Source organism: Saccopteryx bilineata, chromosome 8 (genome assembly GCF_036850765.1).
Source record: "Saccopteryx bilineata isolate mSacBil1 chromosome 8, mSacBil1_pri_phased_curated, whole genome shotgun sequence".
In the NCBI taxonomy this organism is placed as follows: domain Eukaryota; kingdom Metazoa; phylum Chordata; class Mammalia; order Chiroptera; family Emballonuridae; genus Saccopteryx; species Saccopteryx bilineata.
This window is the reverse complement of record NC_089497.1, coordinates 37,421,511-37,445,121: the sequence shown is the minus strand read 5'-3', so window position 1 is coordinate 37,445,121 and position 23,611 is coordinate 37,421,511. Positions and strand designations below refer to the sequence as shown.

The 23,611-nt window shown below is 40.1% G+C and overlaps 1 protein-coding gene across 1 annotated transcript in view; it reads left to right on the top strand.

The window, feature by feature from the left end:
* MYH15 (myosin heavy chain 15) overlaps positions 1-23,611 on the top strand; it is a 173,044-nt gene that overhangs the window by 10,605 nt on the left and 138,828 nt on the right. The window contains exons 3-9 of the mRNA XM_066241634.1: positions 12,406-12,549; positions 14,365-14,521; positions 15,169-15,196; positions 16,480-16,573; positions 19,773-19,865; positions 22,427-22,490; positions 22,586-22,681. Coding sequence (XP_066097731.1) covers positions 12,406-12,549; positions 14,365-14,521; positions 15,169-15,196; positions 16,480-16,573; positions 19,773-19,865; positions 22,427-22,490; positions 22,586-22,681 — 676 coding nt within the window. The remainder of the gene's footprint in view (positions 1-12,405; positions 12,550-14,364; positions 14,522-15,168; positions 15,197-16,479; positions 16,574-19,772; positions 19,866-22,426; positions 22,491-22,585; positions 22,682-23,611) is intronic.

Below are 23,611 nucleotides of genomic sequence, written 5' to 3'. Positions count from 1 at the left end.
TATCCATTTCTTCTAGATTGTTGAATTTGATGGCATATAGTTTTTCATAGTATTCTACAATAATTCTTTGTATATCTATGATGTCTGTGGTGATTTCTCCTCTTTCATTTTGGATTTTATTTATATGAGTCCTTTCTCTTTTTTCCTTTGTGAGTCTTGCCAAAGGTTTGTCAATTTTGTTGGTCTTTTCAAAGAACCTGCTCTTTGTTTTATTAATTTTTCTATAGTTTTTCTCTTCTCTATTTCATTTATTTCTGCTCTGATTTTTATTATCTCCTTTCTTCGGCTGTTTTTGGGTTGTCTTTATTCTTCTTTTTCCAGTTCCTTAAGGTGTGAAGTTAAGTGGTTCACTTGGGCTCTCTCTTGTTTATTCATATAGGCTGAAGTGATATGAACTTTCCTCTTATTACTGCTTTTGCTGCATCCCAGAGATCCTGATATGTCGTATTGTAATTTTCATTTGTCTGTATATATCTTTCGATCTCTGTGCTTATTTCTTCTTTGACCCATTCATTTTTTAAAAGTATGTTGTTTAGTTTCCACATTTTTGTGGGTTTTTTCCCTCTATTTTTCAGCTGAATTCTAGTTTCAAGGCTTTATGATCAGAAAATATGCTTGGTACAATTTCAATTTTTCTGATTTTGCTGATGTTATCTTTGTGGCCCAACATATGGTCAATTCTTGAGAATGTTCCATGTACACTGGAGAAAAATGTATACTCTGTTGCTTTGGGATGAAGTGTCCTGTTGATGTCTATTATATCCAGGTTCTCTAGTGTTTTGTTTAAGGCCAATATGTCCTTATTGATTCTCTATTTGGATGACCGACCTAGAACCGTCAGCGGTATATTGAGGTCTCCAAGTATGATTGTATTTTTGTCAGTTTTTGTTTTTAGGTCAATAAGTAGCTGTCTTATATATTTTGGTGCTCCTTGGTTTGGTGCATATATATTAAAAATTGTTATGTCTTCTTGATTCAGTGTCCCCTTAATCATTATGAAATGACCATTTTTGTCTCTGAGTACTTTTTCTGTCTTGTAGTCAGCATTATTAGATATGAGTATTGCTACACCTGCTTTTTTTTGGATGTTATTTGCTTGGAGTATTGTTTTCCAGCCTTTCATTTCGAATTTGTTTTTATCCTTGTTGCTTAGATGTGTTTCTTGTAGGCAGCATATAGTTGGATTTTCTTTTTTAATCCATTCTTCTACTCTGTGTCTTTTTATTGGTGAGTTTAATCCATTTACATTTAGTGTAATTATTGACACTTGTGGGTTCCCTATTGCCATTTTACAAATTGCTTTCTGTTAGTTTGTATCTTGTTTGATTCTTCTCTTTTGTTTTTCTATCTTTTGTTTGTATTCCATACTTCTTTCTTCTGTTGCTACCTTTTTAAAGTCATGTGCTTCTGTGGTGGTTTTTTCAAGTGTGGTTACCATTAAGTATTGAAAGGGGTACCTATCATATTCACTGTAGTACCCTATCTTATGAGTGTTTCTGCGCTTCATTGTCCTTTGCTACTGTTAATCTTCATCCTCTCCCCCCCCTTTTTTTTCTTTTGTTGTCACAGTTTAAATTTGGTTTTATTGTGTTCTTGGTGGAGCTGTTACTTGTCATTTTGTTTTGTTTTGTTTTGTTCTTTGAATCTGGTTGGAAAACCTCCTTTAGTATTTTCTGGAGTGGGGGCTTTCTGATGGTAAATTCCCTCATCTTTTCTGTATTTGTGAATGTTTTTATTTCTCCTTCGTACTTGAAGGATAGCTTTGATGGGTATAGTATTCTTGGCTGAAATTCCTCTTTTTCAGGGCTTTAAATATTGGGGTCCACTCTCTTCTAGCTTGTAGAGTTTCTGCTGAGAAATTTGATAATAATCTAATAGGCCTTCCTTTATATGTTGTATTCTTCTTTTCCCTAGCTGCCTTGAGAATTTTTTCTTTGTCGTTGGTTTGTGCCATCTTCATTATGATGTGCCTTGGAGTAGGTTTCTTATGGTTAAGAAAACTTGGTATCTGTTTGCTTCTTGAATTTGAGGCTTTAGTCCTTCCACAGGCTTGGGAAGTTCTTGGCTATTATTTGTTTGTGTATATTCTCCATTCCATTTTCTCTCTCTTCTCCCTCTTATATACCTATTATTCTTATGTTATTCTTTTTGATGGAGTCAGACAATTCCTTTAGGGCTTTCTCAATTTTTTTTTTTTGATTTTTGAGTCTCTTTCTTCTTCTCTCTGTTGTGCCTCAAGTTGCTTGTCTTCTATTTCACTAATCCTACCTTCTATCTAGCCTGTTCTATTAGCTAAGCTTGTTACCTCATTTTTTAGCTCGTGTATTGAGTTTTTTATTTCTGTTTGATTTATTTTTATAGTTTCAATTTCCTTGGTAATATATTCTTTGTGTTCATTGAGTTGTTTTCTGAGCTCCCTAAATTGCCTTTCTGTGTTTTCTAGTATATCTCTGAGTATTTTTAGGATTTCTATTTTAAATTCTCTGTCATTTAGCTCCAAGGTTTCCAATATATTAAATTTTTTCTTCATACATTTTTCCACATCTATCTGTTACTTCTCTATCTTTTGTATCTATGATATTCGATTTCCTTTTTATTAATGGCATCTGAGGGTGGTCTTGTTGATGGCACTAATGAGAATTAATAAGAAATAAAAAGTAAAAATAAAATAAAATAAATAAAAAATGGAAAAAAATTTGGAAAAAAAAAGAAAGAAAAAACCCCCCACAAAAAAACCCAATAATAATTTATTATTTCCCCTTCTTTTCTTTCTTCTCTTCCCCTCCTCTTCCCTCCTCCTTAGGAAAAATGTCATGATGACCTTTGAATTATATTATGCTAAATGGAACAAAAACTGCCTATAACAGAGGGTCTGAGTTTGGGGGAAGTGTTCAAGGGGCAAAAAAGGAAGTAGGGACTTACAAAATGCAAAAAAGGAAAAATCTTGGTCAAGTATAAAATGATTTGCTTGTAAGTGATGGTCGACTAAGAGATATAATGAGAGGGATAAGAGGGAAAGAGGAAAATGGAGAAAAGAAAAAAAACTATTGTATTAAGTGGAGCAAAGACTAAATAGAATGGAGATCCTGGGTTGGGAGGAATGCTAATGAGTTAAAAAGCGAAGTAAAAAGCACCCAAAATGCCCCTCCAAAACCCACTTGAGTCCCAAATTAAATAATTGGTTCATGATTGAGGATTGAATGAGAGGAAAAGTAAAAGGATAAAAGAAGAAACTAATAGAAAGGGAGAATAAGAAAAAGAAAGGAAGAAAATAAAAGGAAAAGAAAAAAACAAAGAGAGAGAGAGAGAGAGAATTAAGGGTTTTGGAGTGTAACCCTCATAGAGAGTAAGGAAGAAGAGAAGAAATAAAATGTAACACTTATGGGTAGTGTAGTTCAAGAAAAGGGGCGAATAAGATGGGCAGAGAATAAAAGGACCAAGGTAGAGGAAATAGAAATAGTAATAATAAAGGCAAGAAGATAAAAGTAACAAAAAAAATAGTGGAACAAGTTATAAAGTCTGTGGATTTTTCTTTATTTTGAGAGGTTAACTTCTTCCTTTTTCTTTCCTCTCCCTCTTCCTGGTCGGTGACTCTGTACCCCAGGCTCTGCCCCTGTGCCATGCTTAGGTAGGGATTTGCAGTTGATGAGATTCTATGGCAATGTCATATATTTGGCTTCAGTCTCGTTGGTAGTCAAGGCTAGTTAGCCTTTGCAGGCTCTGACAATGAGAGAATCTGTTTTCCCGGAGCCTCTCTCCTGGTCTCCCCTTCCTGAATTAGCAGCCTGGTGATCCAACTATGAGGCTGCCACTTCCTCTGCCTGGGGAGTAAGAGGCTCCAAGAGCTGACAAATCCCCACTCTAACCCCACTCAACGCTGGGCTCTGGGTAAGGCTCTGGCAGTTAGAGCCGCCAGCGTAATCAGGTGGGGCTGGGAGCCAATTGCTCTCAAGGTGACTTTCAATGAGCCTCCAGGCCTGTTCAGCACACCTAGTACTCTGTGGGCCACTCTCCCTAGGCTTTCCACACTTTGTAGCCTGTTTTGGCTGGGAAGAAGATGCCCTATTCACTGCCTGCAGTACAGGTCTTAACATCTGCCAAGTCCCTCTTGTTAGCGTATATCCCTGAGTATGAAAGATCTGTCAATCAGAAGTTGCCCCCAATCCTTTAGCAAGAGGCACTAAAGAATATCATGCCTCTTGTCTTGGATCGCTAAACTGAGAGAGATCTTGTCAATTGGAGCCCCGTAGGTCAGTTGGGAGGTACGCAGACTGTGGGTTAGGGTAATTTCAGTGATTGGATCAGCAGATGTGCTCCAGGACGGACTGCAAGCTGCCCGCGCGCCCCTCCCCTGATGCTTGATTGTTAGCTTGAATGGCTGGGTGAGGTGCCGCACCCTAGGAGAGAAGCTTGGGCATAGGGAAGTTCGCTTTGGCGCACTCCCTGCTTGCCACTGGCTGTTGGGGTGCTCTGGGCACGCAGGCAAGTGGGGTGCTCTGGGCTCGTGGGCGAGTGGGGTGCACTGGGTGCGCCTGCGGCTGGGGACGGTAGTGGCGCACGGGCTGCTGGGGACGCTCGCAGTGCACGCAGTTTCTCACAGCACGGCGGCTGCTCACAGTGCGCGGGCTGTTGCTCCCGGACTACTGGCAGGCAGTTGCTCACGTGGGTTGACTCACCACAGGCACACTCCCTCCTCGGCTTGAATGAACGTCCGTGCCGCAGTTAGCTTCCTCCACACCCTCAGCTCCCTCTCGACTCTCAGTTCCAAGTGTAAGCAGCCCTTTTGCCTTTAGGGTGTGTGGAACTCCCGGATGCTCCAAGGATAGATTTTTCTGTCTCTAGTTGATGAATTTGTTGAAATTTTGGGGAGATCTGTCGGATGCGCTGCTCACGGCGCCATTTCCATGACGGGACAATCTTTTATTAAAAGAAAAGAAAAAAAAGCAGATTTAAAAATCTCTTTTCTTTTTAAAAAAATTTTATTTAGAAATTAAATTTAACAAGATGGCATTGGTCAATGAATACATAAGTGCAGGTAAATGTTTCTATAGCATTTGAACTGTTGATTATATAGTATACCCATCACCCAAAGTCAAATCATTTTCCGTCACCATACATTTGTCTTTCTTTACCCCCCTTTTCCCCGTCCTCTCGCCAAATTTTCTCTTCTAGCAACAACTTCACTTTCATCTATGTCCACAAGTCTCAGTTTTATATCCCACCTATGTGTGAAATCATACAGTTCTTAGCTTTTTCTGATTTACTTATTTCACCCAATATAATGTTCTCAAGGCCCATCCATGTTGTTGTAAATGACAATATGTCATCGTTTCTTATGGCTGAGTAGTATTCCATTGTATCTATGTACCACATTTTCTTTACCCAATTCTCTATCAAAGGATATTTTGGTTGTTTCCATGTCTTGGCCACTGTGACTAATGTTGTGATGAATGTTGGAGGAGGGTATCTCTATGTACCTATGTTTCTGAGTTTTTAGTGTAGATACCCAGTAGAAGGATTAGTGGGCCACATGGTAGTTCTATTCTTAATTTTTTTAGGAACTACCATATTTCCTTCTACAATGGTTGTACTAATTTGCATTTACACCAGCAGTAAATGAGGGTTCCTTTTTCTCTACAGCCTCTCCAATACTTGTTATTACCTGTTTTGCTGATAATAGCCAATCTAACAGGTTTGAGGTGGTTCTCATTGTAGTGTTTTGGGGTTTTTTTTTTTGTAGTTTTCTGAAGTGAAAAGCAGGGAGGCAGAGAGATAGACTCCTGCATGTGCCCAACCAAGATCCACCTGGCAAGCCCGCAAGGGGGTGATGCTCTACCCATCTGGGGCATTGCTCTAGTTGCAACCAGAGCCATTCTAGCACCTGAGGTTAAGGCCATGGAGCTGTTCTCAGCACCCAGGTCAACTTTACTCCAATGGAGCCTTGGCTGTGGGAAGGGAAGAGAGAGATAGAAAGAAGAGGGGGAAGGGTGGAGAAGTAGATAGGTGCTTTTCCTGTTTGCCTTGGCTGATAATCAAGCTCGGGACTTCCTTATGCCAGGCCAATCCTCTACCACTGAGCCAACCAGCCAGGGCCTTGTAGTTTTGATTTGCATTTCTCTAATAGCTAGTGAAGATGAGCATCTTTTCATATATCTGTTGGCCATTTGTATGTTTTCTTGGAAGAAGTGTCTGTTCAGGTCCTCTACTCATTTTTTAATTGAATTGTCTGTTTGTTGCTTTTGTGAGTTGTTTATGTATTTTGGATATTAAAATCCCTTATTAGACCTGTCGTTTGCAAATATCATCTCCTTTTGGCTGCCTCTTTGTTTTGTTGTCAGTTTCTTTTGCTCTGCAAAAGCTTTTTAGTTTGATATAGTCCCACTCATTTATTTTTGCCTTTACCTTCCCTTGCTTTTGGGGTCAAATTCATAAATTGTTCTCAATGGCCAAGGTCTATAAATTTAGTGCCTATGTAATTCATTGTTTCAGATCTTATATTTAGGTCTTTGCTCCACTTTGAATTAATTTTTGTGTGGGAGACAAACTGTAGTCAAGTTTTATTTTTTTGCATATGGCTTTGCAATTTCCCAGAACCATTTATTGAAAAGGCTTTCTTTTCTCCATTTTGTGTTTTTGGCTCTCTTGTCTAAGATTATTTGTTCATACATATGTGGTTTTATATCTGGGCTCTTGATTCTGTCCCGTTGGTCTGTAAGTCTGTTTTACTGCCAATACTATGCTGTTTTGATTATCATGGCTCTATAGTATAATTTAGAGTCAGGTAGTGTGATACCTCCAGCTTCATTCTTTTTTCTCAGGACTGCTTTGGATATTCGGGCTTTTTTTCTGTTTGTTTGTTTGCTTTTTTTTTTTTTTGATATTTGGGGTTTTTTTATGTTTCTGTACAAACCTGGTGATTTTTTGTTCTATGTCTTTAAAAAATGACACTAAGATTTTAATGGGGATTGCATTAAATTTGTATATTGACTTGAGTAATATGGTTATTTTAAGTATGTTCATCCTTCCAATTCATAAACATGAATATGTTTCCATTTCATTGTGTCATTTTCAATTTCTTTCAATATGCTTTGTAGTTTTCAGTATGTAGGTCATTCACATCCTTCATCAAGTTTATTCTTAGGTATTCCATTTTTTGTTTGCAATTGTAAAAGGAATTGTTTTTTTGAGTTTGTATTCTGAAGTTTCATTGTTGGCATATAGGTAAGCAATAGACATTTGTATATTGATTTTATATCCTGCAACTTGACTGTATCAGTTTATTGTTTCTAATAGTTTTTTTGGTGGACTCTTTAGGATTTACTATATACAGGATTATTACATCTGCAAAAGTGATACCTTTACTTCTTCTTTCCCTGTATGGATGCCTTTTGTTTCTTTCTCTTGTCTGATTGCTCTGGCTAAAACTTCTTGAACTATGTTGAATAAGAGTGGAGAGAGTGAGCAACCTTGTCTTGTTCTTGATTTTAGAGAAAAAAACCTTCATTTTTTTCACCATTTAGTATGATATTGACTGATGGTTTGTCCTATATGGACTTTATTACATTGAGATACTTTCCTCCTATTCCCATTTTATTGAGTGTCTTAAACATAAAAGGATGTTGTAACTTATTGAATGCCTTTTCTGCATCTATTGATAGGATCATATAATTTTTGTTTTTTGTTTTGTTGATGTGGTGTATTATGTTGATTGATTTTCATATGTTGAATCATCTTCGTGCTCTTGAAATAAATCCTACTTGATTGTTATGTATTATTTTTTAATGTGTTGTTGTATTTGATTTGCTAGCATTTTGTTTATAATTCTTTGATCTGTATTCATTAGAGATGTTGGTCTGTAGTTTTATTTTTCTGTGTTGTCCTTCCCAGGTTTTGCTATCAGGGTTATGTTGACCTCATAAAATGTGTTAGGAAATATTGCTTCTTCTTCTATTTTTTGGAAGACTTTGAGGAGGATAGATACCCTCTTCATATCCTGGCAGTCAAAACCCAGATAGCCCAAGCTTCCTTCCTCCCTATAGTCCCAGCAGAAAAAAACAAAACAAAACCCAGTCACTTGGGGAGCTGACTGTGAGTTCATTTTGTATTCTGCCCCCCTTTTCAACCTGTCCTACCTTTAGTCCATTCGCTGAGCAAATCTTTCAGACATGCCTGGGAGCCCAGCTGGAGTTCCTTCTCTGTGTTATAGTTGTTCAATTTGTTGAAATTTCAAGGGGAGAGATCAGTAGTATCTCTCATGCCACCATTACTCTGACATCAGCAAAAGTCTTTTTTGTATCATTTTCATACCAACTTTTTAAAAATAATTTTACAGACTGTATTTTTTGCTCCATAAGACACACTCTTTTCCTCCCAAAAGTGGAGGGGAAAATGCTCGTGCATCTTATGGAGCAAAAAATATGGTATTTTCTTAAATATTTTAACACACCATTTGGTTCAGAATATTTTTTTTCTTATTTTTCTCCTTAATACCCTAGGTGTGTCTTATAGTCAGATGTGATATATATATATAGATAGATATATATGGTTATATATATAGTTATATATGCCATATAGTTTACCTCTTTAAGGTGTAAAACCCAGTGGGTTTCTAGTGTATTAAAAGAATTATAGCCTGACCAGGCAGTGATGCAGTGGATAGAGTGTCAGACTGAGATGTACAGGACCCAGGTTCGAGACCCCGAGGTTGCCAGCTGAGCATGGGCTCATCTGGTTTGAGCAAAAGCTCACCAGCTTGGACCCAAGGTTGCTGGCTTGAGCAAGGGGTTGCTTGGTCTGCTGAAGGCCTGCAGTCAAGGCACATATGAGAAAGCAATCAATGAACAGCTAAGGTCTCATAATGAAAAACTGATGATTGATGCTTCTCATCTCTTTCCATTCCTGTCTGTCTGTCCCTATCTATCCCTCTCTCTGACTCTCTCTCTCTGTCCCTGAAAACAAACAAACAAACACAAAAAAAATTATGCAAACATCACCATAGTCTAATTTTAGAATATTTTCATCATCCCCAAAAGAAATCTTATACCTATTAGCAGTCACTCCCTTGTCTCCCCTCCCTCAATCAGCCCAGTCACCCACTGATCAACTTTATTTTTCTATAGATTTGCCTAGTCTGACATTTAAGATAAATAGGATCATACAACATATGATCTTTTGTGTCTGGCTTCTTTTACTTAGTATTGTGGTTTTTAGGTTCATTCACATTGTAGTATGTATCAGTACTTCATTCCTTTTTATAGCCAAATAATATTCCATACTATGAATATACCACATTTTGTTTTCTCATTCAAACATGTGTGTTGTTTACATGTTTTGGTCATTATGAATAACGCTGTCTTAAACATGCATGTACAGGTTTTTGCATATTTATTTCTCTTGGGTATGTATCTAGGAGTGGAATTCCTGGGTTATATGGTATTGACTATGTTTAGCAATTTGAGTGTCTGCCAAACTATTTTCCAAAGTGGTTGTATCATTTTACATTCCCACCAATAAAGTATAAGGGTTGTAATTTCTCTACTGCCTTACCAGTACATATTATGATCTATCTTTTTTTTTTTTTTTTTTTTGTATTTTTCTGAAGCTGGAAACGGGGAGAGACAGTCAGACAGACTCCCGCATGCGCCCGACCAGGATCCACCCGGCACGCCCACCAGGGGCGAAGCTCTGCCCACCAGGGGACAATGTTCTTCCCCTCCGGGGCATCACTCTGCCGCGACCAGAGCCACTCTAGCGCCTGGGGCAGAGGCCAAGGAGCCATCCCCAGGGCCTGGGCCATCTTTGCTCCAATGGAGCCTTGGCTGCGGAAGGGGAAGAGAGAGACAGAGAGGAAGAAGGGGGGGTGGGGGGGTGAAGAAGCAAATGGGTGCTTCTCCTATGTGCCCTGGCTGGGAATCGAACCCGGGTCCCCTGCACGCCAGGCCGATGCTCTACCGCTGAGCCAACTGGCCAGGGCCTGATGATCTATCTTTTTTATTATAGCCATTATAGTGGGTGTGAAATACTATTTTAAGTTTTTTTGTGTGTGACAGAGACAGAGAGAAGGACAGATAGGGATAGACAGACAGGAAGGGAGAGAGATGAGAAACATCAATTCTTCATTTGGCCCCTTAGTTGTTCATTGATTGCTTTCTCATATGTGCTTTGACCAGAGGGCTACAGCAGACCAACTGACCCCTTGATCAAGCCAGCGACCTTGGGCTCAAGCTGGTGAGCTTTGCTCAAACCAGATGAGCCCATGCTAAGCCAGAGACCTTGAGGTTTTGAACCTGGGTCCTTCGTGTCCCAGTCTGACACTGTATCCACTGTGCCACCGCCTGGTCAGGCTTTTTTGATTTTTACTTTCATAATGAATAATGATATATCTTCGCATATCCTTATAGGTGGGCCATATGTGTATTTTCTTTAAAAAATATCTATTCAAGCCTTTTACCCATTTTTAATTAGTTTGTTGCTCTTTTATTATTGAGTTGTAAGCAGTGGTGGTGGGATTCAGCCAGTTCACACTGGTTTGGCAGAACCAATACCTAATTTTTTGTTGAGTTTGGCAAACTGGTTGTTAAAATGGCACTTGTAATCAGGGTTCTCTCTAAGGTAGATGCCTGAACAACCACCCAATGTGGAAATCACAAATTTACATTCCTTACTCTTTTTTAACTTTCGTCTGCACAACAGTGTATTCTAAGTGCCCATAGTAATGTTCATTCCATCCATAGGGGGGAAAATTGCAAGTGAGAACACCAATCAAAAAGCAATATAAAAATATCTTAAATAATAGTTTTATTGTTTTTTGTCAGTTATTATTTAATATTTTTCATCAATATTTGAAAACTCTCTTAAAACATAATCTAGTTCTGTGTACCTTTTTTATTGTTCTTAATTACTTAAGTACTAAATGCATAAAATAATAAACTACCTTTTAGTTTATTGGTTTTTTTATATTTAAAATAGTCATTAGGGCAGAGAACTAGTTGTTAAAGTATTTGAATCCCACCACTGGTTGCAAGAATATTTTATACGTTCTGGACACAAGTTTCTTATTAGATATATGATTTGCAAATATTTTCTCCTAGTCTGTGTGTTATCTTTTCATTTCCATGATGACCAACTCAATTTTATTAGTCCTCTAGATGAGAACCTTGCCTCACTGGACCACATTCTCCAAAACTACTGTCTTCAACAGTATTTAAGGTGATTTATAAATGTAAGGTGGTTATAATTATGATTTTCAGAAAAAATTCTAGAAAGAAGAACATGAAAACAGTAAGTTTATAGAAAGAGGAGTCTAAAAAAGTTGGTTTGCTTTGTCCTGCTTGTTTTTCTACCGTATAATGGAGGTCCCATTCACACAGCCCTATTCTGCATCTCCCTGGCTCCAGATTTCCTCCTTCTGGTGTTAGAAGTGAAGTGACTCCACTCCCAATCACTGTTGGTTTTCCCAACAGCAATAGAGGCAATGCAGCCAGTGGATATAGAGTAATACTTATGGAGGAACATTGGTTATGCTCTACAGAAGAGAAATCCCTGAGATAAAAAAAATTGAAAGGACTCAACAGAAAAGGAATTACTGTTGGAACAATGTGGGTGGAAATTGAAGCAAGATGGAAAAAGAAGTGATCGCCAAGTTGGAATCGGCTGATACCCATATTAATTAATCAAGGAAGAGGGCTATAGGCAATTGTGTTAGGAAACTTTTAAGAGAAACTCCATGCAACTATTTGATAGTAGCAATGCATCTATATTAATGATGTGATCAATAGCTATTGAATACCTACCATGTCCCTAGCGTTGTGATAGGTGCTTTAATAACTATAGAATAAGATATCAAAAACACTTTTGTAAGATATTTATAATCTATCTGGGAAATAACCTAACACAGTCAATTATTAAAATATATATGAGTTAAAAATGTCAAGATAGTGCAGTTTGTATATATGGTAAAATACTTTACAAAAACAAATGGGGAATTGGGAAAGGTTGAAGAAGAGGATACATCTTGAACTGAGTCTGAAAGGATGAGTCTGCCTCCTTGGTCTCTTCTTCTAAACCTCCAGGATATGTTGAGACCTCTTAAAGAGGCCAAATCGTACATTCTGTGATGCGTTTGCTCTTCAAGGCCATCAGAGCCATAAGTTATAGGGTCAGGGCAATGCAATTTAGAAAATTTTGATTCAACAAGAACACTTTTTCAAATTTCATCTTTGGTCAAGAAAAAAGCATGGGCAAGAGGAACACTTCTTTCTTCCATTAAGGTTGGTTTAGCTTCTTCTCACCCAATCCTCTAATAAAGCATCTTTTTCTTGACTCTGAAAATTCTTTGCAATACATGGCAAAATAAATGAGTATAGAAAAAGTGGAAACATATGTCTTCAATTTTTCTCTCTGCAGAGTCTGAGTGTCAGTGAGGAGGGTATTCAGCAGATGAATCCTCCCAATCTGGAAATGATTGAGGACATGGCAATGCTGACTCACCTCAATGAAGCGTCTGTGCTGCACATCCTGAAGCGGCGCTATGACCACTGGATGATCTATGTTCGTACATGTGTTTTCCTGCTGAAATACTGTGTTGACACTCATATTGGCAACGTCCCAAGCCCTCTCTTGGGTGAAAAAAAAAATACCATTGAATTTAAGCATCATCTCATGGAGATAATCCTTGAGGAATGCTCACAGGAAGGGTCCTTATCTTAGCATTTCCCAGTTTTATTTCGTCAATATTAATGTCCCTTCCCAAAGTTGTCCCACTAAGGTAAAGGCATGAGGCTTGGAGCCTGACAGACCAGTGTCCATATGCCAGCTCTGTCACTTACTAGGTGTCAAGTTTCTTATCTTCTTGAAGTCACTTTTACAGTCAAATGGGATGACAGTGCTTGTCTCTCCAGGGTAGCTTGGAGGGCTTAGTAGAAGAATGTAGGTAAAGAAGTTCAGTGCCTACTTCCTAGTTGGTGCTCAATAAATGGAATGTTTTGTTTTTTTCCCCATCATTATTAAATTGGTGATGGGAGGTTGCTGAGATTTTATTTTTATTTTTATTTTTTGTATTTTTCCGAAGCTGGAAACGGGGAGGCAGTCAGACAGACTCCTGCATGCACCCGACCGGGAGCCACCCAGCATGCCCACCAGGGGGCGATGCTCTGCCCATCTTGGGGCGTCGCTCTGCCACAATCAGAGCCATTCTAGTGCCTGAGGCAGAGGCCATGGAGCAATTCTCAGCGCCCGGGCAAACTTTGCTCCAGTGGAGCCTTGGCTGCGGGAGGGGAAGAGAGAAACAGAGAGGAAGGAGAGGGGGAGGGGTGGAGAAGCAGATGGGCGCCTCTCCTGTGTGCCCCGGCTGGGAATTGAACCCGGGACTCCTGTGCGCCAGGCCGATGCTCTACCACTGAGCCAACTGGCCGGGGCCAAGATTTTTTTTTATTTACTCAGAACCTATCCAGCAGAAGCAGCACTGAGTGAATTAGGCTGACATGATGGCATTTGGGACCCATAACTGTAGAAGCCTTGATAGGCAGCCAGCTTGTTCCTCGGCTCTCTGATTTACTGCATGACTGTATTAGTTTCCCTGGAATGCCGTAACAAAATTACCACAAACTGGGAGGCTTCAAACAACAGAAATTTATTCTGTCACAGTTATAGAGGCCAGAGTCCAAAATCAAATCAGCAGAGTCCCCCCTAGCGGCTCCTATGGGAGTCATTCCTTGCCTCTTTCAGTTTCTGGTGGCTACTGGCATTCCTTGTGGCTGTAACACCCCAATCCCTGTCTCTGTCTTCACATCACCTTCTCCTTTGTGTGTTCCTTATAAGGACACCAGCCACTGGATTTAAGGCCACACAGATGTCACTTTGAGATCCTTAACTTAATTACATCTGCAAAGATCTTTTTTCTAAATAAGATTGTATGCACAGATTCTGGGGATTAAGACATGGACATATCTTTCGTGGCTGCAATTCAGCCGTTATAGTGACAGAGTGACTCACATGCGCTATTCCCCCGTGATGCCTTAGACATCAGGTTCCGGTCCTTGCTGAGGCATAGAGTCCGGTCCAGCCTCAAATGCCTGAAAAATCTGCAGCCCTGCTCTTCGTTGGCATCTTCTCTGTCTGAAAGGCATTTGTGTCAGACGTATTAGTAGTTAGGCTCTCCCAGGGGAAGAGGTAATAATCCCAGGTCCCGCTGGTTCTGTCTCCTCCCGTTAGAAAGAACTCCCGTCTTTGCCAGAATTCAAAGCTTTCTCATTGCAGTTGGTTTATAAGTAAATATTCCAGCAAGTGTTGCCTGACAGTGAAAGAGTTGATAATCCTGGAAGTATTTCTCACCTGTTTCTGAAATCTTTTCTGTACTTCCCTCAGACATATTCGGGTCTCTTCTGTGTGAGCATAAACCCTTACAAGTGGCTTCCAGTGTATCAGAGAGAAGTGGCGGCTGCCTACAGAGGGAAGAGGCGGTCAGAGGGTCCCCCTCACATCTTCGCTGTTGCCGACACCGCCTTTCAGGACATGCTTCACAGTAAGTGGCTGCCCTACAAAAGGAAAAGTAAAAATATCTGATCTACTTTTTCTGTGTCACTAAGAGGTACATAGGCATTGTGAGCAGAGCGTGGCCTTTACAGTTGTCTAATCACTTGAAGCTTCTTTTTCCATCTGGATAAAATGTGGGCAAAATAGGGCCTACCTCCTAGGGTTATGAGGATGATAAGCTCACACATCAAATTAAGTAAGATAATGCATTGCAAGTTCTCGGCTCAGGGGCTGGCCCAGAGAGAGCCCCCTGTGGATGACCTCTTTCATTATAGAAGGCACCTGCTAGGGCTTCTGGCATAAAGACGTTTTTCTGTAGCTATTATTACACCATGCTTCTTAAAAGGCTTAAAATGACAAAAATGTCAACCATTAGCCAGTGGTCATTTGTATTTGGAGCGAGAAAATAGGTCGAGAATCTGTATGATCTTATGGCTGGCGTACACATGGACAGGGGAGATGATCTGTTTTACTCTGTACTATTTAAATGGTATTTTCCCCCCTAACCATATACAGAGCAAATCCCTTTCCTTGTATCTGACTTCAAACTGCAACCAAGGAAATTTTGAATAAGTTTATGCCAATACATAGAAACTCTGGCAGAAGGATGTTCTGACATTTTCTTCTCTTTCGTAGACCGAGAGAATCAGTCTGTGGTCTTCACGTAAGTGTTTGCCTTGTTTATTCCTCTTGGCCAGCAGTGAGAGTTTCAGTGGAAACAGACACCCACAATCCACTAGGAATAAAACACAAGTTCGCAGTCTATGAATTGTTTGCTCTTCAGATACAGATTCTGTTCTGGGAAAGAGTAAGGTACTCAGGATTTTACTCCAAATATGTTGCCAGCCAGGCTGCCTCCATCATTTTAGGGAACCCTTAAAACCCATAGTGCACAAGTTGGGTTTAATCATTTTCTTGATGGAGAGAGCTCCCCTGTCCAAATAGTCATTTCCAAAGGTCTTCTCACTGGCTAATCAGGCAGAGAGACTGAAAATCCAATGGGGATTTATGACCATGGAACATATAACATGCTGTCCTGGCAGCTGGACTGGGGCACGCCAAGGTATACGAAGCAGTAGGAACTAAAAGATGGTGAGCCTTGGAGGGAAAAGAAAAGGGGGTGAAGAGGAAGGAAGGAAAGCATTCAATGATACCACAGTGTTTGTTCGTTTTGATGGGAAGAGCATTGACCGGCCAAGTGAACGGTTAGCGTGGTGGCTGAAGGGAGAGGCTGAGACTCAAGCAGCATTGCTGGTCTTCCTGTGCAGTCCTGATGCGCCTCCTATGTTGAGCTCTCCGCTGGCTCCAGCCATGCCGAGAAAGATACTGCATCTCAGAATCTTAGAGCTGAAGGGGCAGTGAGAGTTTAGCCTTTTGCAGAGAGGCTAGACTATTTGGGGGAGTTTAAAATGGGGAAAGGCAGGCCTGGGTCCTATGACACTTTGGGTGGTGAGGCTGTTAAATTTACCACTGGGTTTTCCGCATAAAGCAAAGTGAGCTGGTTCCAATGGTAAAAGGGAAGTCTAAAGTCCAACTGCTTGGTGAAATCATTGGTAGGCCTTCTTCGGAGGAAAGTGTTCGGACCTGGCCATGTGGTAGCCTCAGTATATGCAAATCTTTTTAACAGCTCGTAATGAGTAGACCTATCTCTAATTAGTAGAAGTACTCGTTAGCTTTTTGTTAACAGGACCACGAGGAATAGGGGTCTCATTTTTATAAACGCCTTTGATCTTTCCAGATTTTTGCTAGTGCTGTTTTACCAGCATGAGCTGTCCTGGCCCTTCTTCCATCCAGTTAGCCATCTGCATCTCCTTCAAATTCCCTCTCAAGTTCCGCTTTTCCATAAATGTTTCCCTTCCTGCCTTAGCCTATATAGTTGACATTATTCAACTTTCACTGCATTTGTAATCTGAACTGGTTAACTGTGTCATCGATTTCTAATTGTAGAGGAGAATCTGGTGCTGGAAAGACTGTGAACACCAAACATATTATCCAGTATTTTGCCAGTATAGCAACCATGGGTGAATCTAGGGAAAAGCCGGTAAGTGTTCACATACCTTGGCAGAAAAGGTGAGGTGGACCTATCTGCTGATCACGGAAGCTGTGTCCTGACCACTTATAGGGGAAAAGGAGATGGAAAGAGCCATAGAACAATTAAAAAATGATTAAAAAGTCTTTTTTTCCTATTTTTTCTTTGCCTCTTTTTTTTTTGTATTTTTCTGAAGCTGGAAACGGGGAGAGACAGTCAGACAGACTCCTGCATGCGCCCGACCGGAAGCGATGCTCTGCCCACCAGGGGGCGATGCTCTTCCCCTCTGGAGGGTCGCTCGGCGATGCTCTGCCCCTTCAGGGGGTCTCTCTGCCGCGACCAGAGCCACTCTAGTGCCTGGGGCAGAGGCCAAGGAGCCATCCCCAGCGCCCAGGCCATCTTTGCTCCAATGGAGCTTTGGCTGCAGGAGGGGAAGAGAGAGACAGAGAGGAAGGAGGGGGTGGGGGTGGAGAAGCAAATGGGTGCTTCTCCTATGTGCCCTGGCCGGGAATCGAACCCGGGTCCCCCGCATGCCAGGCCGACGCTCTACTGCTGAGCCAACCAGCCAGGGCCTTTCTTTGCCTCTTGAGAGAATCACCAATGGCTTTAAACCAATAATCCAAAAACATGGAATTATATAATTTATTTAAGATCTGCTTCAAGAGCATTTACCAGCCAACTCTTTGATGACTGAACACACTGAAATTTAGGCACTTAATATCCAAACTACATTTCTTAAAGGCTAGTGCCTTAAATGGCCACTTTTGATATTTCTGAATTTCTTTATAGTGAGCTGTCAGACTCCCATAGATAAATGCCAATAGAGGGCTGCTTCCTTTATCACTAACATTTGGATCAAATCTCAAACACCTGATAGATATCCCATCAACCTAATCACATTCTAGGTTCTGAAAACATTTACCATCTCTATTTAATTATCTGTGTCCTTGCTGATTTTTAATTTTACTTACTTTGTTTAGCTTCATTAACAGGTTGATGGGCTTCATAATAATTTGAGGATAACTAGACCACGAGAGACAATACGCAAAACAAAATTAGATAATGCTAAGTGGAACTCAGAATTAATGAGTTATAAGCTGTTAGAACCTCAAATGTTTCTATGTGATATTGTTATTTTTCTCTTTAAATTTGATACTGGTTATTTGCTGTTTTTGCAAAGTGAGAAGTAAAATAAGTCTGGTTCAATTTTCTATTTTCTTTTTTTAAATTTATTTTATTTTATCTTTTTATTAATTTTAATGGGGTGACATTAATAAATCAGGTTCAGAGAAACTATCTCCAGGTTATTTTGACATTTAATTATGTTGCATTCGCATCACTCAAAGTCAAATTGTCTTCTGTTACCTTCTATCTGGTTTTCTTTGTGCCCCTCCCCTCTCCTCTATCCCCCCCCCCCAAATAACCACCACACTCTTGTCCATGTCTCTTAGTCTTGTTTTTATGTCCCACCAATGTATGGAATCATGCAGTTCTTAGTTTTTTCTGATTTACTTATTTTATTTTGTATAATGTTATCAAGATCCATCCATGTTCTTGTAAATGATCCGATGTCATCATTTCTTATGGCTGAGTAGTATTCCATAGTATATATGTACCACATCTTTATCCAGTCATTTATTTTCTTTCTTTAAAAATTTTATTTAGAAAACTAAATTTAACAAGGTAACATTGATCAATAAGAGTACATAAATTTCAGGTAAACATTTCTGTAACATTTGAACTGTTGATTATGTTGTATACGCTTCACCCAGAGTCAAACATTTTTCGTCACCATATATTTGTCCCTCTTTACTGCCTTTCCCCAACTCCCTTCTGCACATCTCCTTCCCCCAGTAAGCATTTTGCTTTTATCTATGTCCATGAAACTAAGTTTTATATTCCACCTATGTGGGAAATCATAATTTTTCTGATTTACTTATTTCATTCAGTATAATATAGTTCTCAAGGTCCACTCATGTTGTAAATGGCAATATGTCATCTTTCTTATGGCTGAGTAGTAATTCATTGTATATATGTACCACATCTTCTTTATCTAATCCTCTATCAAAGGGCACTTTGGTTGTATCCATGTCTTGGCCACTGTGAATAATGCTACAATAAACATGGGAAATGCATGTGGCTTTACAGGCCAATGTTTTCGAGTTTTGGGGTAATTACCCCGTAGAGGGATGGCTGGGTCATATGGTAGTTCTATTTTTAAGTTTTTGAGGAACCACATACTTGTACTAGTTTTCATTCTTTTACAACCATCAACTTCCTGAATCTGAGCGATTTCTTTGGGTATCACTGAACTCTATCACATGTCACTTTATTTTTGCATGCTTTTTAGGTTGTCTGGTATGCATCTGTTTGTTTGGTCTAGCCATGGAGCCTTATGATAATACATAATACTATAATAGTACATAATACTTTTATAAAAATCTTTGCTCATATAGCCCTTTCATTTACTTAAAGGACAGTGTACCCATAATACTTTACTAGGGATATAGTATTTGTAATTCTATAAATTCTTGAATACCATATAGTATACAATTCTTCCCATAACATATGTCTTTGAAACTGAGTGAAAGAAAAGCCATTGCAGTTTGGATGCTGAGTGGTCATTCAGACTCACTCTGTAGATTATCTGCTTTGGCCCATTGATCTGAGCACACATGATTCAAACTCAATATCAATACCATTACAAGTCTTTGCTTGACCTGGACTTCTAGATTATTTATGAATTCTAGCAAAGAAAAATATGATTTAATAACGCTAAGGGTTGGCTGTGTCATCTTGGAATAAAATTTTAGGTGCGAGGATTAAATGGGAGTGAGGAAGATTAACAATGGGGAGGAAACATATGGAATGAAGTTTAAAAACAGGCTATGGTATTTGTTGTTTATTCTGCAAAATATCCATTTGCTTTTCCTACTCAAAACAATACCAACCCAAAGAGAAGCACTGTGAATAAATGAGCTCCCACATGTATTCACAGGGGCATTTTATATTGCCGGTCTCTCCTCCATCTTTTTTCTGAGTTCCCTTTCCAAAATAACATTTCGTCACTACATCTGAAAGCAGCTCTGACTACTGGTTATCAGGCAAGAGTGGGGCTTGACCTGGGAATGGAGGGCTCGCTACGTTACAGAATTCTTCTCAAAAAGGGCAGAGAAGTTCATCAGTTGTACTTCTCTTACCTGTTTCTTAGGGGATTTTAGAAGATCAAATCAAGCAAGCAAATCCTATCTTGGAAGCATTTGGAAATGCCAAAACCCTGAGAAATGACAACTCCTCTCGTTTTGTAAGTAACATGATTGGGCAGAACAGAAGAATCTTTCATTTTTATGCAAGTGGTAACATTCATGTCTGAGCACATAACAGGTATGAAAATATTTCTAACGCATCAACGAGGATCTTTGATTACAGTTTATAATATTAGGTTCCTTGAGAAACTTTAACCAGCATTATCATTAAGACAATGAAAACTACATAAAAATATGTACCAGAGAAGCTTCTCCTATTTTTCCAATTTCAGGGAGAAAATATTTATCTTAATAATTTCATATTCCTTTCCATTCTCAGTAGGGAAGCTTATCCAGCTAATTCTAATAATGAGTTATATTTTATTATATTTTACAGATTTAAAAGTACTTTCTCCTTCATCATTTCTTATACTTTTTAAAAAAATAACAAATCAATATAAGTACTTTCTAAATCACTAAAATTATTATTTCTCATCCTGCCTGTGGCCACTTCTACCCCTACATGTATTTTTCATTGTGGATTATTTTTCAGTAGCTGTTGAAAACTAGCAGTCCCATAATAGAGGAAGGGTTTGGGTTTCAAGCACTCATTCCACAAATCCATTTTATGCCAAGAATGTGTGGCAGGGAGCAACTATATAATTTACAAGGAAATTTGCAGAAGGCTTCCTGTGTGAGTCTCTGGGCATAATTAAATAATGGCTGCCTGCTGTTTGGGCTGGTTTCCACCTGAGGCCTTCCATCTCCTTGCGATGTCTGGCGGCATAGCAGGTGCTAACACTGGTCCATCAAACAACTGCTAGATCCGGGATTTGTTAGAATGTGAATTTCTAACTAAATTTTCTGCTGAAATAGGGAAGAAGGCTGGGAGGAAATGAGAGGAAAAAGAAAGAGAGGGAGAGAGAAAAGAAAGGGAAGAGGGAAGAGTAAAACAAAGGAAAGACAGAGAAAGAAGGAAGAAAGGAAAGACTATCAAGCAGAGAGAAGGAAATAAGAGGGGGGGGGAAAGCAATGGAAAAGAACAAGAGAAAGGTTGGAAGGTTGGAAAGAGAAATAGAGAAAGAAATAAGCATAGATAGATGAATGCAAGGAAGAGAGGAAAGTGGGAGAAGGGAAGAGAGAAAAAGGGGTTCAAAAAATTTATACATCCAGGTTAAAAATTTTCAATTAATTTATGTGTATGTGCATATATGTGTGTATAAATGTACACAAGCATATATGTGCATTGTATATGTATGTGTGAGTGGCTCCAATTTCCCTATAGCTTTTTTTTTTCTGAAGTTGGAAAAGGGGATGCCTGACCGGGATCCACCCGGCACGCACACCAGGGGATGATGCTCTGCCCACCCGGGGCGTTGCTCTGTTGCAACCAGAGCCATTCTAGTACCTGAGGCAGAGGCCACAGAGCCATCCTCAGCGCCCGGGCCAACTTTGCTCCAATGGAGCCTTGGCTGGGGGGGGGGGGGAAGAGAGAGACAGAGAAGAGGGAGAGGGGGAGGGGGGGAGAAGCAGATGGGCGCTTCTCCTGTGTGCCCTGGCGGGAATCGAACCCGGGACTCCTGCATGCCAGGCTGATGCCCTACCACTGAGCCAACTGGCCAGGGCCGCCCCTATAGTTTTTAAACTTACCAGCTCAACCTCCCCGCAGGCAGCCATAGCCTCCCCTTCCCCAGCTGCTGTGCTGCCCTGACTCCTTCCTTGTACATCAGCCCTCCACCATGCTGGCCCAGCCCAGCACCAACATTGTCACCCCGTAGTCTCTTGCTGCCACTGGCCTGCCTCCTTGGCTGCATTTGACCTTCCAACGCAGACTCTGTCACCTCCTGTCAGCCTTTCTCACGCTCTAGATCCTGTCCATAGCTTTTCATTGAGAAGGAAGGAAGTGAGCCCCATCTATTATTTTTGCCAAACTGACGTTTTCAAACACAGATCATGTCACTCCTCTGCTTAAAGCTTTCCGTGTCTCACCAGCTAGAACCCTGCTCCTTCCAGGGCCCGCTTGGTCTCCATGATATGGTGCCCAGTGCCTGTCTGCCTCTCAGACTCTGGGTTTTGTTTGTTTTTTTTTTGCCCCCTTTTCTCACAAAACTCCAGCACAACTGGCTTTTCTTTTGATTTAAGACATGCCAAATATTCCTACTAGAGTTCTTGCATCAGCTGCTTTCACCTAGAATTTAGAGGAGTAGGGACCACATCTGTTTTTCTAACGTGGTATGGCCAGTGCCGAGCAAGTTGCCTAGATCATAGTAGATGCTCAAGGAATGTTTGTTGAGTAAATGAAAGAATGTGCGAAGGCAAGCAGATATTATTTTTCTTGTTTTTGTATAAGAACACTGAGTCCCAAAGAGATTCAGTAATGCACATAAGAACACACAGCTAGCACTCAGCAGATCTGAGATTGAACCCAGGACCGCTGCTGGTCCTGGTTATTGTTCCAGTTGCCTCCCGACATTGACTCATGCCATCTCAGAACCATGTTGCCTTTTTTTTTTCTTTTAACTTTTATGGAAGATAGTCTCTCTGTGAGTAATATGTCTGATGAAGCCATTGCAGCTGTTCAGGACGTTTCATTGGGAGACTGTGTTCTCTGTCCCCCTAGGGCAAATTCATCAGGATGCACTTCCGCGCCAGCGGCGAGCTGTCGTCTGTAGACATCGACATCTGTAAGTGACCATCACGCTGTCGCCGTCTGACCACTTTTCTTCTATGTGTCGCAAGACACCTAAATATGTGTCTTTATCTATTTCTTATCATGCAGATTGGCTTGAAAAGTCCCGGGTGGTTTTTCAGCAGCCTGGAGAGAGGAACTACCATATATTCTATCAGATTCTGTCTGGAAAAAAAGAACTTCGTGGTAAATGTATTATTATTCTGGAGCTGAGGGTCATTCTAAAAGTAGAGGCAAAAGTCAGATTATGAGACTTGGCAAAGTACTATTTATAAATCTCTTAGCCTCTTTAGAACTAAGTTTATTCATCCCAAAATTTAGAGAATTGAACCAATTATAAAACTTATGTTCTGTAACTTTATATAGTTAGAGAAGTAAATAGTAACTTTTTAAAAAAATTTGATAGTGTTCGGAGTCGGGTAGGATGCACAGAAAATTAAATGAATGTGGGTGAATGTGTGTGTGTGTGTGTGTGTGAATGTGTGTGTGTGTGTGTGTGTGTGTGTGTGTAAAAAGCCCTAGATAATTTATGGCCTTAAGTAATTAAAACTGCACGCATGTTATAGACAAAAGGTGAGAGGTAGGAGACTTTACCATGGTGTATAGTGGTCAATGGGAGTTTTATAAAGAAGAAAAGATTTGGGTTGGGATATGAAGAATAAGAAGGAGTTTGGCCAGGGTGACACAGTGGATTGAGCATTGGCCCAGGACTCTGAGGGCCCTGGTTCAAAACCCCGAATTTCCTGACGAGAGCATAAGATCACTAGCCTGAGCGCAGGATTGCTGGCTTGGATGCAGGATTATCAACATGATCCCAAGGTCTCTGGCTTAAGCCCAAAGGTCATTGGCTTGAAGCCCAAAGTTGCTGGCTTGAGCCCAAGGTGGCTGGCTTGACCAAGGCTTGGCTGGAGCCCCCTGGTCAAGGCATGTCTGAGGAACAATCAATAAAGAAGTAAAAAAAGTGAAAGCAATTATGAATTGATGCTTCTCATCTACCCTACACCCCTGCTTCTTCTTCTCTCTCTCTCTCTTAAAAAAAAAGAATTAATCAGAGTAATAGTGAAGAATATTTCTGGAGGAACAGTTTATATACAATGTCAGGGATAAGGCAAGGCG